This window comes from Bos grunniens, chromosome 17 (assembly GCF_055505025.1).
Source record: "Bos grunniens cultivar Pamir isolate PY7600 chromosome 17, Bosgru_T2T1.0, whole genome shotgun sequence".
In the NCBI taxonomy this organism is placed as follows: domain Eukaryota; kingdom Metazoa; phylum Chordata; class Mammalia; order Artiodactyla; family Bovidae; genus Bos; species Bos grunniens.
The window spans coordinates 71,099,597-71,114,898 of NC_141181.1; the positions used below are offsets into that span (position 1 = coordinate 71,099,597).

A 15,302-nucleotide genomic window follows, 5' to 3' on the forward strand; every position below is an offset into this window, starting at 1 on the left:
CTTTCTTCTGAAAGGTTGCAAGTAGGTTGAGGCCACCCCTGTTTATTAATGGTTTCTCAGGGGAGACCTAGCTTAGCCCCTAGAGCTGGTGCTGCTGTGAGTGACCACGCTGCAGCCCTGAGGCCCTGGACTGCTGTGACTGGCAATGGTTTCAGGGCCTGTGTGTTTGGAGACCCCTGTTCCCTCACAGACCACAGCTGACTCTATGGCTCCCTGCACCCTGAGCAGTGACATCAGTGTCGGCCACTCTGCTGTTACTGGAACCAGCAGAAGCCAGCCGAGCCCTCCTCAGTCCTCCGGTCCTACCACTCAGACTCCAGTAAGGACCAGGCTCCAGGGTCCCCGTGGGTTTTCTGGATCCAAAGATGCCTCGGCCAACGTGGGCCTCCTGCTCATCTCTGGGCTGCAGCCTGAGCATGAAGCTGACTCTGACCGTGCAGGCTGGTGCAACAGGGCTTCTCACAGCGACACAGGTAGATGTGAAACTGGGACGAGAGGCTCAGCCTGTCAGGGGCTTATTCTTAGACAACCGTCAAATGTAAATAATACCCCAGAATCAATTCATTCCTGAGGTATGCTCTGGTTCATAGTATGTCTACTCTCAGTTGTACAGTCAGTTTTGCTGAAGTCTCAGAAAATGTAAACAATTTCTGATACCGCTGAAGTGCACCCTGGTCATCCGTGTGATCAAGGGAGCTGTGGAGCTGAGCTCCCTCACTTGAGATCAGGGGCAGGAGTCTTTCCCAGATGCGCCTTCAGCAGAGGCCGTGGACCATCCCGGCAGGCAGATCATCCCCCAGGGTGTGAACCCTGCTCCTGAAGGGGCAGAGCAGAGAGCGTGAGGAGTGAGGGGCACCGCTGATACATCGCAGGAGGCAGGGAAGCCCGGGAGTGGTTGCCTGACCCACAGGTGCGGGCTGTGTCCTGCCCTCCCCTCCTCTCCTCTCCACCCCATTGGAGCATTTCCTGCTTCCGGGTTGGGGTGGTCTCTGGACTGTCAGGAACAGGGGCTCCACAGGATGTGCCCATGTCCCTCTCCCTGTGACTCCTGTGATGAGTCCAGATCCAAGGGCCCCATGTCTTGTAGAAGGGTCAGCGGGGAAGCGGGGATCACCGTGGCAATGATGACAAGAGATTCCAGGCAAGGCTCTGCCTTTGTGACTCAGGACAGAGGTGAGGGACAGTCAGGGGTTCAGCCCTGTTCTCTGGCTCCTTGTGGGTCCACAGGCCCAGGATCAAGTCCACACTCCTTGATCATTCTGGACCCCAGCCTGGTGAGGAGGCTGGTCATCAGTGTCACACAGCTCATCACTAACCACAGCCACAGGGAATCCCGTGTGATGGGGATGTGTGAAGAAAGCTTGCCCTGTACTCCTGCGTCGACCCATCACTGCCCTGACCCTGCCTGTGACCTCACCAGTGCTGGTTCAGGTCTCTGCTCTCACTTGTGCTATTAAATCCAGGCCGTCTCACCTCTCATCCTGGTCCATCATTATGGGGTCCACGACACTGTCTTCTTTTCGCTCTGGTCTCCAAATACAAGCATACAAGCAGAATGCCCATGTGCCCAGACACACAGGGTCCCTCACAGGTACTGAGCAGGATGTCGAGGAAGCAGAAGTCCAGCAGCTGTGCCCTGGAGCCCCAGGGGGCCTCTCCCACCCCCACACGACCCTCTCCTGCTCCAGCCTTGTGCTCTGCCCTGAACCCTGACACTTAGGGAAGCTGTGTCCTCCCTTTCCCTGGGGATTGCTGCCTGAAGTGCACTCCTCTTCAGGTACTGGGAGACCCTCCCCATTAGGATGCGGCTCTCAGACTCCTCACTTGCTCATTTCCTCCCTTTTGCCTCATGATCTCTCCCCCTTTTCCCTCCGTGCTTCCTTGTTTGAGATGATATTGGATAAATGTCACTATTTTGGAAACATACCTTATCAACCCACCTCCATTAAAACTATGGATTCTATCAATTGAAGGTTAGAACGTTAGACTTCACCATGTCCAATGAAAATCAGGTAACGGTCATAAGGGTTTCTCAACCAGAGATGAAACAGGAGCCCAGACAAGGATGAGATTCCCATTTATAAGCATAATCTTTTATATCAAACATTTAATATAGAAAGATTATAAAATTAGACTAAAAACATCTTTAAATATCTGAGTCAAAAAGAAGTACTATGAGAACCATGATGAAGGGTAAACGAGAACCCCTGGAAGTGACCAAGAAGAGATTTGTTGTACCTGAGAGCCTCCCTATTCTCTTTGCAAAGAGAGAAATAAGAACAGAGCCATGTAGTCAGCTGGGAAGGCTCCAGGAGGCCTTGCAAATTCAACCTGGACTACCTATCAACCTGGGAAGGAAACTCAGACAGAATCATGACCAGGCACAACCCACCGGGAATGCTGGGTTTTTGAACCCTGGAAATTCAGGTTCGGGTGGTTGTGTTATGGCAGTGAACCCACGAGCTCGGCGAAGCAAACTCAGACATCAGGGAATCCTGAAATTCTTAAGTGTATCAGCATACCATTCAGGGGTCTGAGGTCATTCAGTTCAGTTCAGTTCAGTTCAGTTCAGTCACTTAGTCATGTCCGACTCTTTGCGACCCCATGATCGCATCACGCCAGGCCTCTCTGTCCATCACCAACTCCCGGAGTCCACCCAAACACATGTGCATCTAGTAGGTGATGCCATCCAGCCATCTCATCCTCTGTCGTCCCCTTCTCTTCCTGCCCCCAATCCCTCCCAGCATCAGGGTATTTTCCAATGAATCAGTGCTTCGCCTGAGGTGGCCAAAGTATTGGAGTTTCAGCTTCAGCATCAGTCCTTCCAATAAACACCCAGGACTGGTCTCCTTTAGGATGGACTGGTTGGATCTCTCATTAGGTACCTGGAAAAATCAATGACCAGGCCCAAACTAGATGAAGGCGACTCATTCTACTGCCCTGGGCGGTGACATCAGGAAGACCCACCTGCAGGTGTGAGAAAGCCCTTCCAGGAGGCTGTGGTGTGAAGTAGGGGAGGAGGAGGTCTGAGTCCAGCAGGGGGCGCTGTAGGCCTGGTCCGGAGAGATCAGAGTCCTGGCCAGGCAGGCTGGCACCTCCTCTGTTGTCTCTTGCCCACGTGGGCAGCAGGGTCCTCACTGGAGGGTGACGTCCTGAACCTGGGCAGCTTTCAGCTCAGAGCCACAGGCTTGCCTCTCAGTTCCTGCTGCTCTGTCGTGGGGTCAGTGCCCAGACCTGACATCCAACCAAGGACAGAGGGATGGTCATACAACACGAATGAACTTCCTTCAGGAACCTCGATCTCCAGGTATACCTGGACAGGGGATGAGAGACCCCTGCAGAGGCTGCCCCATTGCCCACAGAACGCCCGGGTGTTCCCAGTGGAAGAGGGATGCAGGCAAGGACCCTCTGTCACCATCGGTGTCATTTAAACATGTTCCCTGTTGGGTTATTTGGCAATTTCAACATTTTGAATTGAACAATGGAGAGTGATATTATGTCACTTTTTGTGATTCCCTTACTCGTTCCTTCCCGTTTTATTAATACACTTGTGACATGAAATATATGAAACCAAAAGTTCAGCAAACTGTCATCAATATGTTCATATAATAAGAAAAGAATTCAGTAGGAATATATATTTTTCACCTCTATGAGCTGAGGTTCTCAAACACCTCTGACAAAAATCATGTGAATTTTATTAAACAGCTACTTTAGCAGCAATGCTAATATGAATACAAATAAGAAGAGCATTTACATTTTTATGTCAAAGAAACAAGAATGAACAAGACTTTCCCGTCTCTTCCACACACGTTAACTTGAGGTGTCTGAGCTCCTTCTCCTCCTCGTTGCCCCCCCACACCTGCTCCGTCCCATGTTCATCGGCTCCACCCAGAAACACAGGGGAGGCAGTTTTACAAGGTCCATGAGGCTCATCACACATACCTGTTCACACACCATGTTTTTCTATTTCTGATGATGAAACATGTGTCCCAACTTTGTTGGAAATGAACTTTTCAGCTTTCATAATTGCATGATGAGATGGTGACCTTTACCCATGAAATCTGCATTTCTATTGAAGGTACTCCACATGGTCATGGCTGTTTACAGCACAGGACGCTGTCACCGTAAGCCTGCCCATGTGGCTCCGCATGCCACTGCCCACCTCCCATCCTGGTCTCCCAACCGCTGGGACTAGAGACAGTTTAAAAGAGTGCTTCAAGGGCCACCCCTCACTCTTCACAGCAAACACAGGCTCTGGGATTTCCTGCTCGGCTCAGGGCTGGAGGACGGACAGCACCGCACAGACGGACTCAGGGCTCCCTGAGAAGACAGAGAGTATTCTAAAGACAGGCTCAGGTGTGGGAAAGGCTGGATTATTGGGGCAAGAGAGAAAGATTTAGGAGAAGGAAATGGCAACCCACCCCAGTATTCCTGCCTAGAGAATCCCGTGGACAGAGGAGCCTGCCCATGGGGTCACACAGAGTCGGGCACGACTGAAGCAACTTAGCATGCGTGTGTGCATGCACCAGAGAAGGAAATGGCAACCCACTCCAGCGTTCTTGCCTGGACAGTCCCAGGGATGGAGGAGCCTGGTGGGCTGCCGTCTGTGAGGTCACACAGAGTCAGACACGACTGAAGTGACTTAGCAGCAGCAGAGGAAGACTTGCAAACTCCTCCTTCAGCCTCAGACACTCGGGGAGGAGACAGAGGACCAAGGTCACCAAGGTCACAGGAGCACATTTGCTGGCAGACGTCACCCCGTCACTCAGGGGCTCCTCCCCGAGCTGTCCCCACTCTGCGTGAGGTCCAGCATCTGCCTCCTTCAAGAACGCCCACCCGAGGGGACATCAGGTGACGTGGGCAGGGAGAGGAGGAAGTGATCTGCATGAGGCCCCTCCTCCTCCTGACGGGCTGGAGGCATGAAAAGGCCCAGGACTCCACCTGCAGCCCAGGACGCTGAGGAGGCCGCATCCTGGGAGGGTCCCCACCATGGCCTGGACGGTGCCTCTGCTCGGGCTCCTCACTTACGGCTCAGGTCAGGGGCCGGGACTCTGTATCCTTGGGGCACCTCCAAGCAGGGTCTGAGGGCCCTTGTCTCCATAACAACCCCTGTCTCTCTCTTGTTCCTTTTAGGGGTGGATGCTCAGACTGTGGTCCAGGAGCCAGTGCTGTCAGTGTGTCCAGGAGGGACGGTCACCCTCACCGGTGGACTGAGCTCTGGGTCAGTCACTACCAGTAACCACCCAGCTGGTACCAGCAGACCCCAGGCCAGGCTCCCCGACTGCTTATCTACAGCACAAGCAGCTGATATTCTGGGGTCCCTGCTCACTTCTCTGGCTCCATCTCGGGAAACAAATCCACCCTCACCATCTCGGGGGCCCAGTCCGAGGTAGAAGCCGACTATTACTGTGGTCTGGGAACTGGTAGTTACAATGCCGTAGTGATGTGAGCCCATGGGGGAAGTGCCAGCAAAACCTGCCCTTGTGCTCAGAGGGCTCAGTGCTTAGTGGCAGGAGAGGCAGGGAGGGGGTGGGACAGGTCAAGGTCCTCATGGGGAGGGAGGCTCTGGGCCCGTCTCCTGTCCGGTGGTTCGTGGCCACGTGTCTCCTCCCAGCTCTCCCCTGGTGTGTCCATCTCTCCAGGGGGGCCCCTCTCTGCCCCTGTTGTTGGGAAGGAGGCTTGGCTCCACAGGGAGACTCAGACCCCCTCCACTGCCATTAGGACTCTTGTCATTCAAATCACACTAAGAGATGTACAGCGTCATGAACTTGATCTTGCAGACAAATTAATTTGCCATTTACCCGAAGGGGCACCACCAGTGGAATCTTCTAGAGTGCAGTTTCCCAACTGGAGCTCCTGGATCACAGCCTTTTGTTGGTGGCAGGAATCTGTGGTTAACAAGAAACTGCCCCCTCTCCCCAAATATTTAGGAACATCAAAATTCCAGATGTATGTCTTTGTCTGTTATTGGGAAATAACCCCCGAGAATTGTCTTACAATTCAGTCCAGGCATGTTAATTCCCCATAACACATTCACTCCCAGTTTTTGGGTTTTGATAAATCCAAAACCCCCAGAAACACAATTCACATCCGAGGCCATGGGGAAAACTGTGTCTTTATTTAAGCGTAAGACTGGAAGTTGGGAGGAATTTCCCCAAACCTGTGCTGTCTACGGACACACCTCGAGGCTCATGGGAGGACTTATGCTCCTGGAAGAACCTTACTCAGAACTGGCTCCAAAAATTCCCACACGCTCGGCTGACTCCCTGGGGGCCGGGATGCCAGGTCCTGGCTGGGTTCCTCAGCACTTACCGCCCCCAGGCCCCGCCCCACAAACAGTGCGCGGGGAGATGGAGCAGCAACAAGGGGAGCCCGAGCCAGGGGAAAGCAGGCTCGTGTGCACCCCCTTCCCCCTTGCTGGTGACTGTGGGGCCAGGAAGACCTGAGCCTGACCCCACCTGGGTCATCAGTGCTGAATGTGAGATGGGGGCCGGTGGTTGGCCCCGCGATCACCCCCTCCCTCCCCGGTGTCCCTAGTCCTCAGAATCCAGGGAGCTGAGCCTCATGCTGCGCAGCACCGCCCCTCAGCCTGGCTCCCCTCCCTGAAGGCAGCAGCCCAACAAGGAGTGGTCTCAAACCCCTGGGTGGAAGGAGCTGCTGACAGGAGTTGCCCCAGGTGCCCGGGTCAGCGTCAGACACAGAGCAGTGGAGTCAGAGCACCCTGTTGCTGGGTCAGTGGGTAGAGGATACACTCCCCTCACTGATGGGCTCTTGGTTGGAAAACGCAGCTCTTTCCTTCCTCACATTTTCCCACCGTGGACATTCCCCGAGCGCGTCACCAGGGGGCGCTGTGCACCCTCTCGGAACTGGCGGGACCTGAGCACACCAGATGGTCCCCTGACCCGGGCTTGTCCCTGGGCTCAGTGGACTGAGTTGGAGGTCTCAGCAGATGCTTCCTCTCAGGAGAGGGACTTAGAGCCCCGAGCCCTCAAGCTCTGGGAGTGAAGCTGCAAACAGCTCTGAGTACCCAGAATTAGAGGGCATCCTGTTCAGGGTCAACAGACTCTACCCGCTTCCCCAGGAGCAGAGAAGGGAGGAGACCCCAGAGCCGAGCCCCCGTCCCTCAGCTCCCCCCTGCCTCCTCTGGCTCCTCTTCAGCGCTTTCCTCGGGGCCCCTCTCCTCCTCTTATGCTTCATGACTTTCCTACCCAATCCCGGGCTCCTGTTTAGTATACAACCCTCCACGTGAGATGGCCTCCAGACGCCCTCTCAGTCCTGACCCCTTAAGCAGCCAGGACGCCATGGACAGACTCGTGCTGAAGGGCCTGAGGGGAGGCCACGGTCAGCCCTGAGGTCATGGGGGACACAAAAGTGGATTTTGTCACTAAGGAGGGGACAGTGCCCAGAGCAGGGAGCAGGATCTGTCCCTGAGAGGCTCTGATCAGCACATCATAGGATGCTTATCTGGGCCTGGACGCCAGGGGGCTCCGGGGCAGTTTTTGAGGGTTGGTGTGTGAGAGCTGGGCCCAGTCTCCTGGCACTGCATGGTGGCTTCAGCTCAGGGTTCCCAGCTGTGAGCTCCCAACCCTGGAACACCCAGAGCCGCACCCCTGCCACCTCCTGGGCACCCTCAGACACAGGGACCTGATCCAGAGCCCGGGGAGGGGTCAGAGAGCTGCGCGGTGGAGTATGGGGGCAATGGTGGGGTTATTTGCATGAATGAACACTCCCTCTCTCAGTATGATGAGGGGGCGGAGAGGTGGGGACCCTCTGCTCAGCTGTGGGGCCACAGATGGCAGGACGCCCTGACTGTGTCCACCACGGCCTGGTCCCCTCTGATCCTCACCCTGGTCACTCTCTGCACAGGTGACTGGATGCAGGGACAGGGGAAGGGCCCTCAGAAGACACACGGGCCCTTCTCTCTGCTCTTGTGTCTGGACCCCCGAGTCACCATCTCTGTCTCTCCCCCTTCCAGGATCCTGGGCCCAGGCTGTGCTGACTCAGTCGCCCTCCGTGTCCAGGACTTTGGGTCAGAGGGTCACCCTCTCCTGCACTGGAAGCAGCAACAACCCTGGGGTTATTCTGTGAGCTGGTACCAACAGCTCCCAGGAAAGGCCCCCACACTTCTCATCTATGAAAATAGCACACGACCCTCAGCACTCCCAGATTGATTCTCTGGCTCCAAGTCTGGCAAGTCGGTCTCTCTGACCACCTCAGTTCAGTCTGAGGACGACACTGATTATTACTGTTTCTCATGGGCTGACGGATTGAAAGTTTGTACATTGCTTCAGGCCAGAGAGAAGGAGACAAATACCTGCTTCCCCCACAGCCATGGGGCTCCCAGGGCAAGATGTCTGTCCCTCCCTTCCTGGAGTCCCTGAGACCACGGAACCCAGCTCTCTGTGTGTCCCCTGACTGCATCACAGCTACACCCTCATCCGGACTCCCCTCCCTAGGCCAGCGGCACACAAGGGGTGGTCACACGCCCCAGGATGAAGGAGCTGCTCACAGCAATTGCCCCCGGCTCCCAGGTCGGAGTCGGCAGCACAGAGCAGTGGGGTCAGTGCCGCCCTTGCTGGGTCACTGGGCAGCGAATGCACATCCCTGAACTTCCACCACAGCAGCATCTCCTGTTAAAGGAAAAGGAAATGGAACCCAGAGTTTCTTTAAGCAATTTCCACACAGTCCAGGATCCAGTAAAAATCGTCACTTCTATCAAGAACCAGGAAACTAAATAATGAAGGGAAGTGAGACAGCATAGACATCACTGGTGAGATGCCTGAGATGATGAAATCAGGTGACAGATGTTTTTAGGGACAAATCATCAAATCTATTTGATGAGCAAATACAAACACTGTTGGGTCCTAAGGAAAAGGAGACAAATGTAGGAAAAGAAGAAAAAGTAGTCAGAATCACCTGAAAATACAATAGGAGAAATGAAAAAGAAGTATCTGCACACTATCAAAGACATGTAATACTTATTGCTATTCAATTCACTCATTTGTTTATTGACAGAGTGTTTGGTGACAGGAAAAAAGAGCGCCCCTGCTTCCTCTCATAAGGCTTCCCAGGTGTCACTAGAGGTACAGAACCCGGTGCCAATGCAAGGGACATAAGAGAAGTGGGTTCTGTCCCTGGGGTGGGAAGATCCTCTGGAGCAAGAAACGGCAGCCCTGTCCAGTGTTCTTGCCTAGAGAATCCCATGGACAGACAAGCCTGGTGGGCTAGAGTCCACGGGGTCGCAAAAGGGTCAGACAGGATTGAGAACCAAGTAACTGAGGGGCACCTTGCTCCCACTCTCACCGCCGAGAACGTTCCCCGGGTGCGTCACCAGGGGGCGCTGTGCACCTGCTCAGATCTGGCAGCCCCTCAACGCACCCCCATGGTCCCCTGAGCTGGCCCTGCACCCGGGCTCAGCGGACTGAGTTGGATGTGAGAGCAGGCGGTTCCTCTCAGGGGACAGACTCAGAGCCGCGGCCCCCAGGCCTCCTCCTGGGACTGAAGCTGCACCCGGGGCTGAGCACCCAGAATTGGAGGGTGAAGGGGTCAGGTGGTCATCAGTCCCCACCCTCTTTCCAGAAACAGGGGAGGGGAGGAGCCCCCAGACCCACCCCATGCACCCCTCCAGATCGCCTCAGCCTGCGCCTGCTCCTCCTCATCTCTTAGCTCAGAGCCTGCCCTCCCGCTCCCCTCATTCATGACTTTCCTCCCAATTCTGGGCCTCGCTCTTTCTACAAACATACACTGTTGACCTCCACAGTAGTGACCAAGCTCATGCTCTTAGAGAGTCAGGAACGAGTTTCCAGATCTTCCTGAAACATTCACTTCCTCATCCCCCTCCTTGAACCTCTCTAACCCTTCCTTCCCAAGAAGCCTCAGGTTTCTGGCTCTCAGGTGTGACCCCAGCTCGACCCCTCCCTGTTCCACCCCTGGTTCCCCCTCATTTCCCAGGGGACCCAGTGATACCCACCCAGCAGCTGATTTATCCCGTGAATGTTCACACTCCATCCCGTGTGCCCATCAAGTCAGGAGTCAGGAGGGAAGAGAAACCCTGGTTTGAGACCAGGGAAATGATTCCTGGCTGAGGAGTGTCTGTGCTCAGCTGCTGTGGGACTGAATTTATGCACAGTGAGCCCGGGAGAAGCTGCTGGGGCCCTGGGCTGGGAAAGCAGGCCCTGTCCTGGGGCTCTGCCCCCGGGGCCGTGACTGCTGCTCTGTCTGGACCACACCTAAGTCAGGTTTGCTCCCCATGGTCCTGTCTGAGGTTCCTGAGAACAGCTGATCTGCCTTGTCACGTCCTGTGTCTCATCTCAGATCTGAGACCGCCCCATGGCTCTGATAACTCAGCCTGCCCTGTTTCACAGAGAGAACGTCCTGCTAAGACATGAAAATCCTTCATGGAGATGCTTGTCAGAAAGGCTTTAAAATGATCTTATTTAAAGAACAGAATCTACAAGGAACATTATGTTTTAGAAATAGTACCATGGCAATGCATATTAAAATAGAGTCAGAGTCGGACACAACTTAGTGGCTGAACCACAACATTTTTTTCAGTTAAATGTAGGCATCTATTCGGAGAAGGCAATGGCACCCCACTGCAGTACTCTTGCCTGGAAAACCCCATTGACGGACGAACCTGGTGGGCTGCAGTCCATAGGGTCGCTAAGAGTCGGACACGACTGAGTGATTTCACTTTCACTTTTCACTTTCATGCATTGGAGAAAGAAATGGCAACCCACTCCAGTGTTCTTGCCTGGAGAATCCCAGGGACGGGGGAGCCTGGTGGGCTGCCGTCTATGGGGTCGCACAGAGTTGGACACGACTGAAGTGACCTAGAATAGCATTTTACGTGATGACCTTAGATTTTTACTACTCCATGATCACATTTTGGTTCATTTAAAATCTCAAAGTCACACATCTACTGTGTAACACTCACATGCATTATAGGATAAATTACACCTGGATCTTTTTTTCCAACACAACTCTTCCTGAACTGTGTAACTTCAAAGCCAGTGTTGGGAAAGTTGATTCTAAGAGCTCTGATCACTAGGTCACTGGATGTATGTCTGGGCCAGGACACCAGGGGGCGTTCCAAGCCATTCCTGTGGGTCTGCACCTATGAGATCTGAGATGAGTCCCCTGGTTCTTCCTGGTGCTTTCTGCTCAGGGTTCCCAGCTGTGACCTCCCACCCCCAATCCCCACACAACCCCCTCCTCTGATCACCCACTGGTCTCCCTCAGGCACAGGAAGCTGACCCAGGCTCCAGTGTCATCAGAGCATTGTGGGGGGGCCAGGGAGGACGGTCATTTGCATGAAAGGCCCCGCCCCCTCTCAGGGTATGAAGAGGGGAAGGAGCCGTGTGGGGACGCTCTGCTCAGCTGTGGGGCCACAGAAGGCAGGACGCCCTGACTGTGTGCACCATGGCCTTGGCCCCTCTGCTCCTCACCCTGGTCGCTCTCTGCACAGGTGACTGGAAGCAGGGACAGGGGAGTGGTCTTGGGAAGGCAAACATGCTGTGCTCCCCGCTATCGTGTCTGGACCCCAGACTCACCATCTCTGTCTCTCTCCCTTCCAGGATCCTGGGCCCAGGCTGTGCTGACTCAGCCGTCCTCCGTGTCCGGGTCCCTGGGCCAGAGGGTCTCCATCACCTGCTCTGGAAGCAGCAGCAACGTTGGGCGTGGCAATTATGTGAGCTGGTTCCAACAGATCCCAGGATCGGCCCCCAGAACCCTCATCTATGGTGCGACCAGTCGAGCCTCTGGGGTCCCCGACCGATTCTCCGGCTCCAGGTCTGGGAACACAGCCACCCTGACCATCAGCTCGCTCCAGGCCGAGGACGAGGCGGATTATTTCTGTGCATCTTATGACAGTAGTAGCAGTGATAACACAGTGCTCCAGGCCAGGGGGGAAGTGAGACAAAAACCTGCTCTCCCCCAAGTCATGGGCCTCGCGGGGCTGAAGCATCTTCTGCCAGTGCAGACACTTCTGTGGTTTGTTTGTTTTAAAATGGGGGTCTGAGCCCCACACCAGGAAATTGGTCAGGAAATCCTTTCAGTTCTGCTTCATTCTGCCCCCTCACCAAAGCTTTGCTTTCGGCAACCACATTTTATATGAATATCTGAAGTTGAGCAGAAGGCCCTGAATGCCAGAGGCAGGTCCTGGTGGACAGAGTCCATGACGGTCAGGTCAGAACCAGAGAGACAGCGTCCAGCTGTGTCTGATTCAGGACACTTCAGCTCCTTGGCCATCCCTGGGCTGAGCTGAGGCCCAGGCTGCTGCTCCTGCCTTTCCTATAACCACCTCTCAGGCTCCCCCAGAGCTCCAGGCCAGCAGGAACTAAACCAGGACTCCGTTTTACTGGGGAAGGTGGGGCAGCCCAGGGGCTTCCTGCTCAGGCTCTGCTGGACCTTCTGCTGCTGCTGCTGCCCCACCCTGGGTCCAGGTCATCGGGGGGACTGCCTGTGCATGGTGGCGCCTTCTCTCCCCTCTGTCCTCAAAGTCCCTCCAGCAGCCCATTCCCAGGTAGGGTCTCAAAGGACACAGAAAATCGGTCTCCCATCACTGGGGACACAGGGTCTGTTAGTTCTCTATCCCATTGTCCAAGGTGGGGGTCCGTCAGTGCATCTCAGCCCTGGGAGGCCCCCAAGCCCTCGGCATTCTCTCCTACACGGCGAGCAGGTCCTGCTCTGAGCCTCCTCTGTCCCCTCGTGGTGTTCGGGGCTCAGGCAAGGTAGACTCAGTCAGGGTCGGTGACTCTATGGACACTCAGCCACACTCATCTGCCTGGGAACAGCAAGACTGGTGGCACCAAGGGGGCGGCTTGGCTGCCGTCTCAGTCGTGCTGAGTCCCAAGCTCCTGAGCACAGGAGTCACAACCTGCCTGCAGGGTCTCAGCGAGGCTAGCAGGCTCCAGGTCAGGTGGGGCCCCCTGACCATCTCTGGGCCCAGCCGACGACGAGGCTGATTGTTCCTGCTCAGCTGGGACTCAGCCCTGCTGCTCACAGGAGGCCTCACCCAGAGGGAAGTGACCCCAACCCTGAGCTCCTGGCCTCACCCGCACGTGGGGTCACGGAGCACAGGTCACATGCCTGTGTCCTGCTCCCTGTCACTGCCCTTTCACACACACGTGCGGGGTCTGCACATTGGCCGCCTGGGCTGTGGGGTCACAGTTAACAGTGATGTATTTTGGAATACGTGAGATTATTCCTTCTAATTCTCCTTTTTCCCTTAAGCCTTAAATTTGCTGTATCCTCAATTTTCATACACACCAAATGACATCTTTTCCACTGTATCAGAGGAACTTTGCTTAATAGGCTCCAAATCAAGCAGTGTGAATCTTTGTTTGGTGGAATCAGGCCTCAGACACAGCTACTGAGAAAGGAACACAATTACCGCTCGTTGTAGGAAGCGGACTCTGTAGCAGCAGCTCAGAAATGGACATAAATTCGTACTTCATTTCACGCAGTGAGAATAAGAATGGATGGGCCACACTTCACAACTTACTGCACATATTTCCTTCAAAGCCCCTCCCCTGCTCTTCCTGTTCCTCTGCTCCATGTAAGAGCATAAGGGGAAAGTGAATCCAGAATACTCCATGACATTCCCACTGACTTGTACAGACTCGTGATCATTTTAAGTTCTGATCATAACTCACGTGTTTTTCTAATATTTTCATTTGGTATTTCGGGAGAATCTTAATTTAATGGTTGTATTGTTAACTTTCTTCTAAAAAGTTGCAAGTAGATTGAGGACACCTCTGTTTATTAATTGTTTCTCTGAGGAGAGGCTAGCTTAGCCCCTAGAGCTGGTGCTGCTGTGAGTGACCGCACCACAGCCCTGAGGCCCTGGACTGTGGTGACCGGAAATGGTTTCAGGGCCTGTGTGTGGGGAGACCCCTGTCCCCTCACAGACCACAGCTGACTCTGTGGCTCCCAGCACCCTGAGCAGTGACATCAGTGTTGGCCGCTCTGCTCTTACTGGAACCAGCAGAAGCCAGAGAGCCCTCCTCGGTCCTCCGGTCCTACCACTCAGACTCCAGTAAGAACGAGGCTCTGGGGTCCCCCGTGGGTTTTCTGGATCCAAAGATGCCTCGGCCAATGTAGGGCTCCTGCTCTTCTCTGGGCTGCAGCCCGAGGACGAGGCTGACTCTGACCGTGCAGGCTGGTGCAACAGGGCTTCTCAGAGCGACACAGGTAGACGGGAAACTGGGACGAGAGCCTCAGCCTGTCAGGGGCTTGTTCTTAGAGAACTGTCATGTGTTAAACAATACCCCAGAATCCATTAATCCCTGAGGTATGTTCTGGTTCATAGTATGTCTACTCCCAGTTGTACAGTCAGTTTTGCTGAAGTCTCAGAAAATGTAAACGGATTCTGATACCGCTGAAGTGTGATCAAGAGAGTCGTGGAGCTGAGCTCCCTCACTTGAGATCAGGTGCAGGACGTTTGCCCAGATGCGCCTTCAGCAGAGCCCGTGGACCATCCGAGCAGGCAGATCGTCCCCCAGGGTGTGAACCCTGCTTCTGAAGGGGCAGAGCAGAGACCGTGAGGAGTGAGGGGCACCGCTGATACATCCCAGGAGGCAGGGAAGCCCGGGAGTGGTTCTCCTGACCCACAGGTGCTGGCTCTGTCCTGCCCTCCCCTCCTCTCCTCTCCACCCCATTGGAACATTTCCTACTTCCGGGTTGGGATGGTCTGTGGACTGTCAGGAGCAAGGGCTCCACAGGATGTGCCCGTGTCCCTCTGCTTGTGATGCCCCGATGAGCCCAGATCCAAGAGCCCCACGGCCTGTAGAAGAATCAGCGGGGAAGCGGGGATCACCATGGCAGTGATGACAAGGGATTCCAGGCAAAGTCCCTGTCTTTGTGATTCAGGACAGAGGTGAGGGACAGTCAGGGGTTCAGCCCTGTTCTCTGGCTCCTGGTGGGTCCACACGCCCAGGATCAAGTCCACACTCCTTGATCACTCTGGACCCCAGCCTGGTGAGGAGGCTGGTCATCAGTGTCACACAGCTCATCACTAACCACAGCCACAGGGAATCCCCGTGTGATGGGGATGTCTGATGAAAGCTTGCCCTCTACTCCCGTGTTGACCCATCACTGCCCTGACCCTGCCTGTGACCTCACCAGTGCTGGTTCAGGTCTCTGCTCTCACTTGTGCTATTAAATCCAGGCCGTCTCACCTCCTCGTCCAGGTCCATCATTATGGGGTCCACGAAACTGTCCCTTTTTCACTCTGGTCTTCATATACAAGCAGAATGCCCATGTGTCCAGATACACAGGGTCCCTCACAGGTACTGAGCAGG

The 15,302-nt window shown here is 54.7% G+C and overlaps 1 protein-coding gene across 11 annotated transcripts in view; it reads left to right on the top strand.

Moving 5' to 3' along the window:
* The window catches only part of LOC147355818 (immunoglobulin lambda-1 light chain-like), a 340,682-nt gene that overhangs the window by 44,180 nt on the left and 281,200 nt on the right, over positions 1 to 15,302 (top strand). For 2 of the 11 annotated variants that reach the window (XM_086348957.1, XM_086348969.1), the window contains exons 1-2: positions 11,313 to 11,467; positions 11,577 to 11,886. The exons of 7 other annotated variants lie outside the window; for them this stretch is intronic. In XM_086348957.1, coding sequence (XP_086205083.1) covers positions 11,422 to 11,467; positions 11,577 to 11,886 — 356 coding nt within the window. In that variant the 5' untranslated portion in view covers positions 11,313 to 11,421. Of the gene's footprint in view, positions 1 to 11,312; positions 11,468 to 11,576; positions 11,887 to 15,302 lie in introns of those variants that run through there. 2 more of the 11 variants (XM_086348959.1, XM_086348971.1) reach the window with 1 other exon arrangement.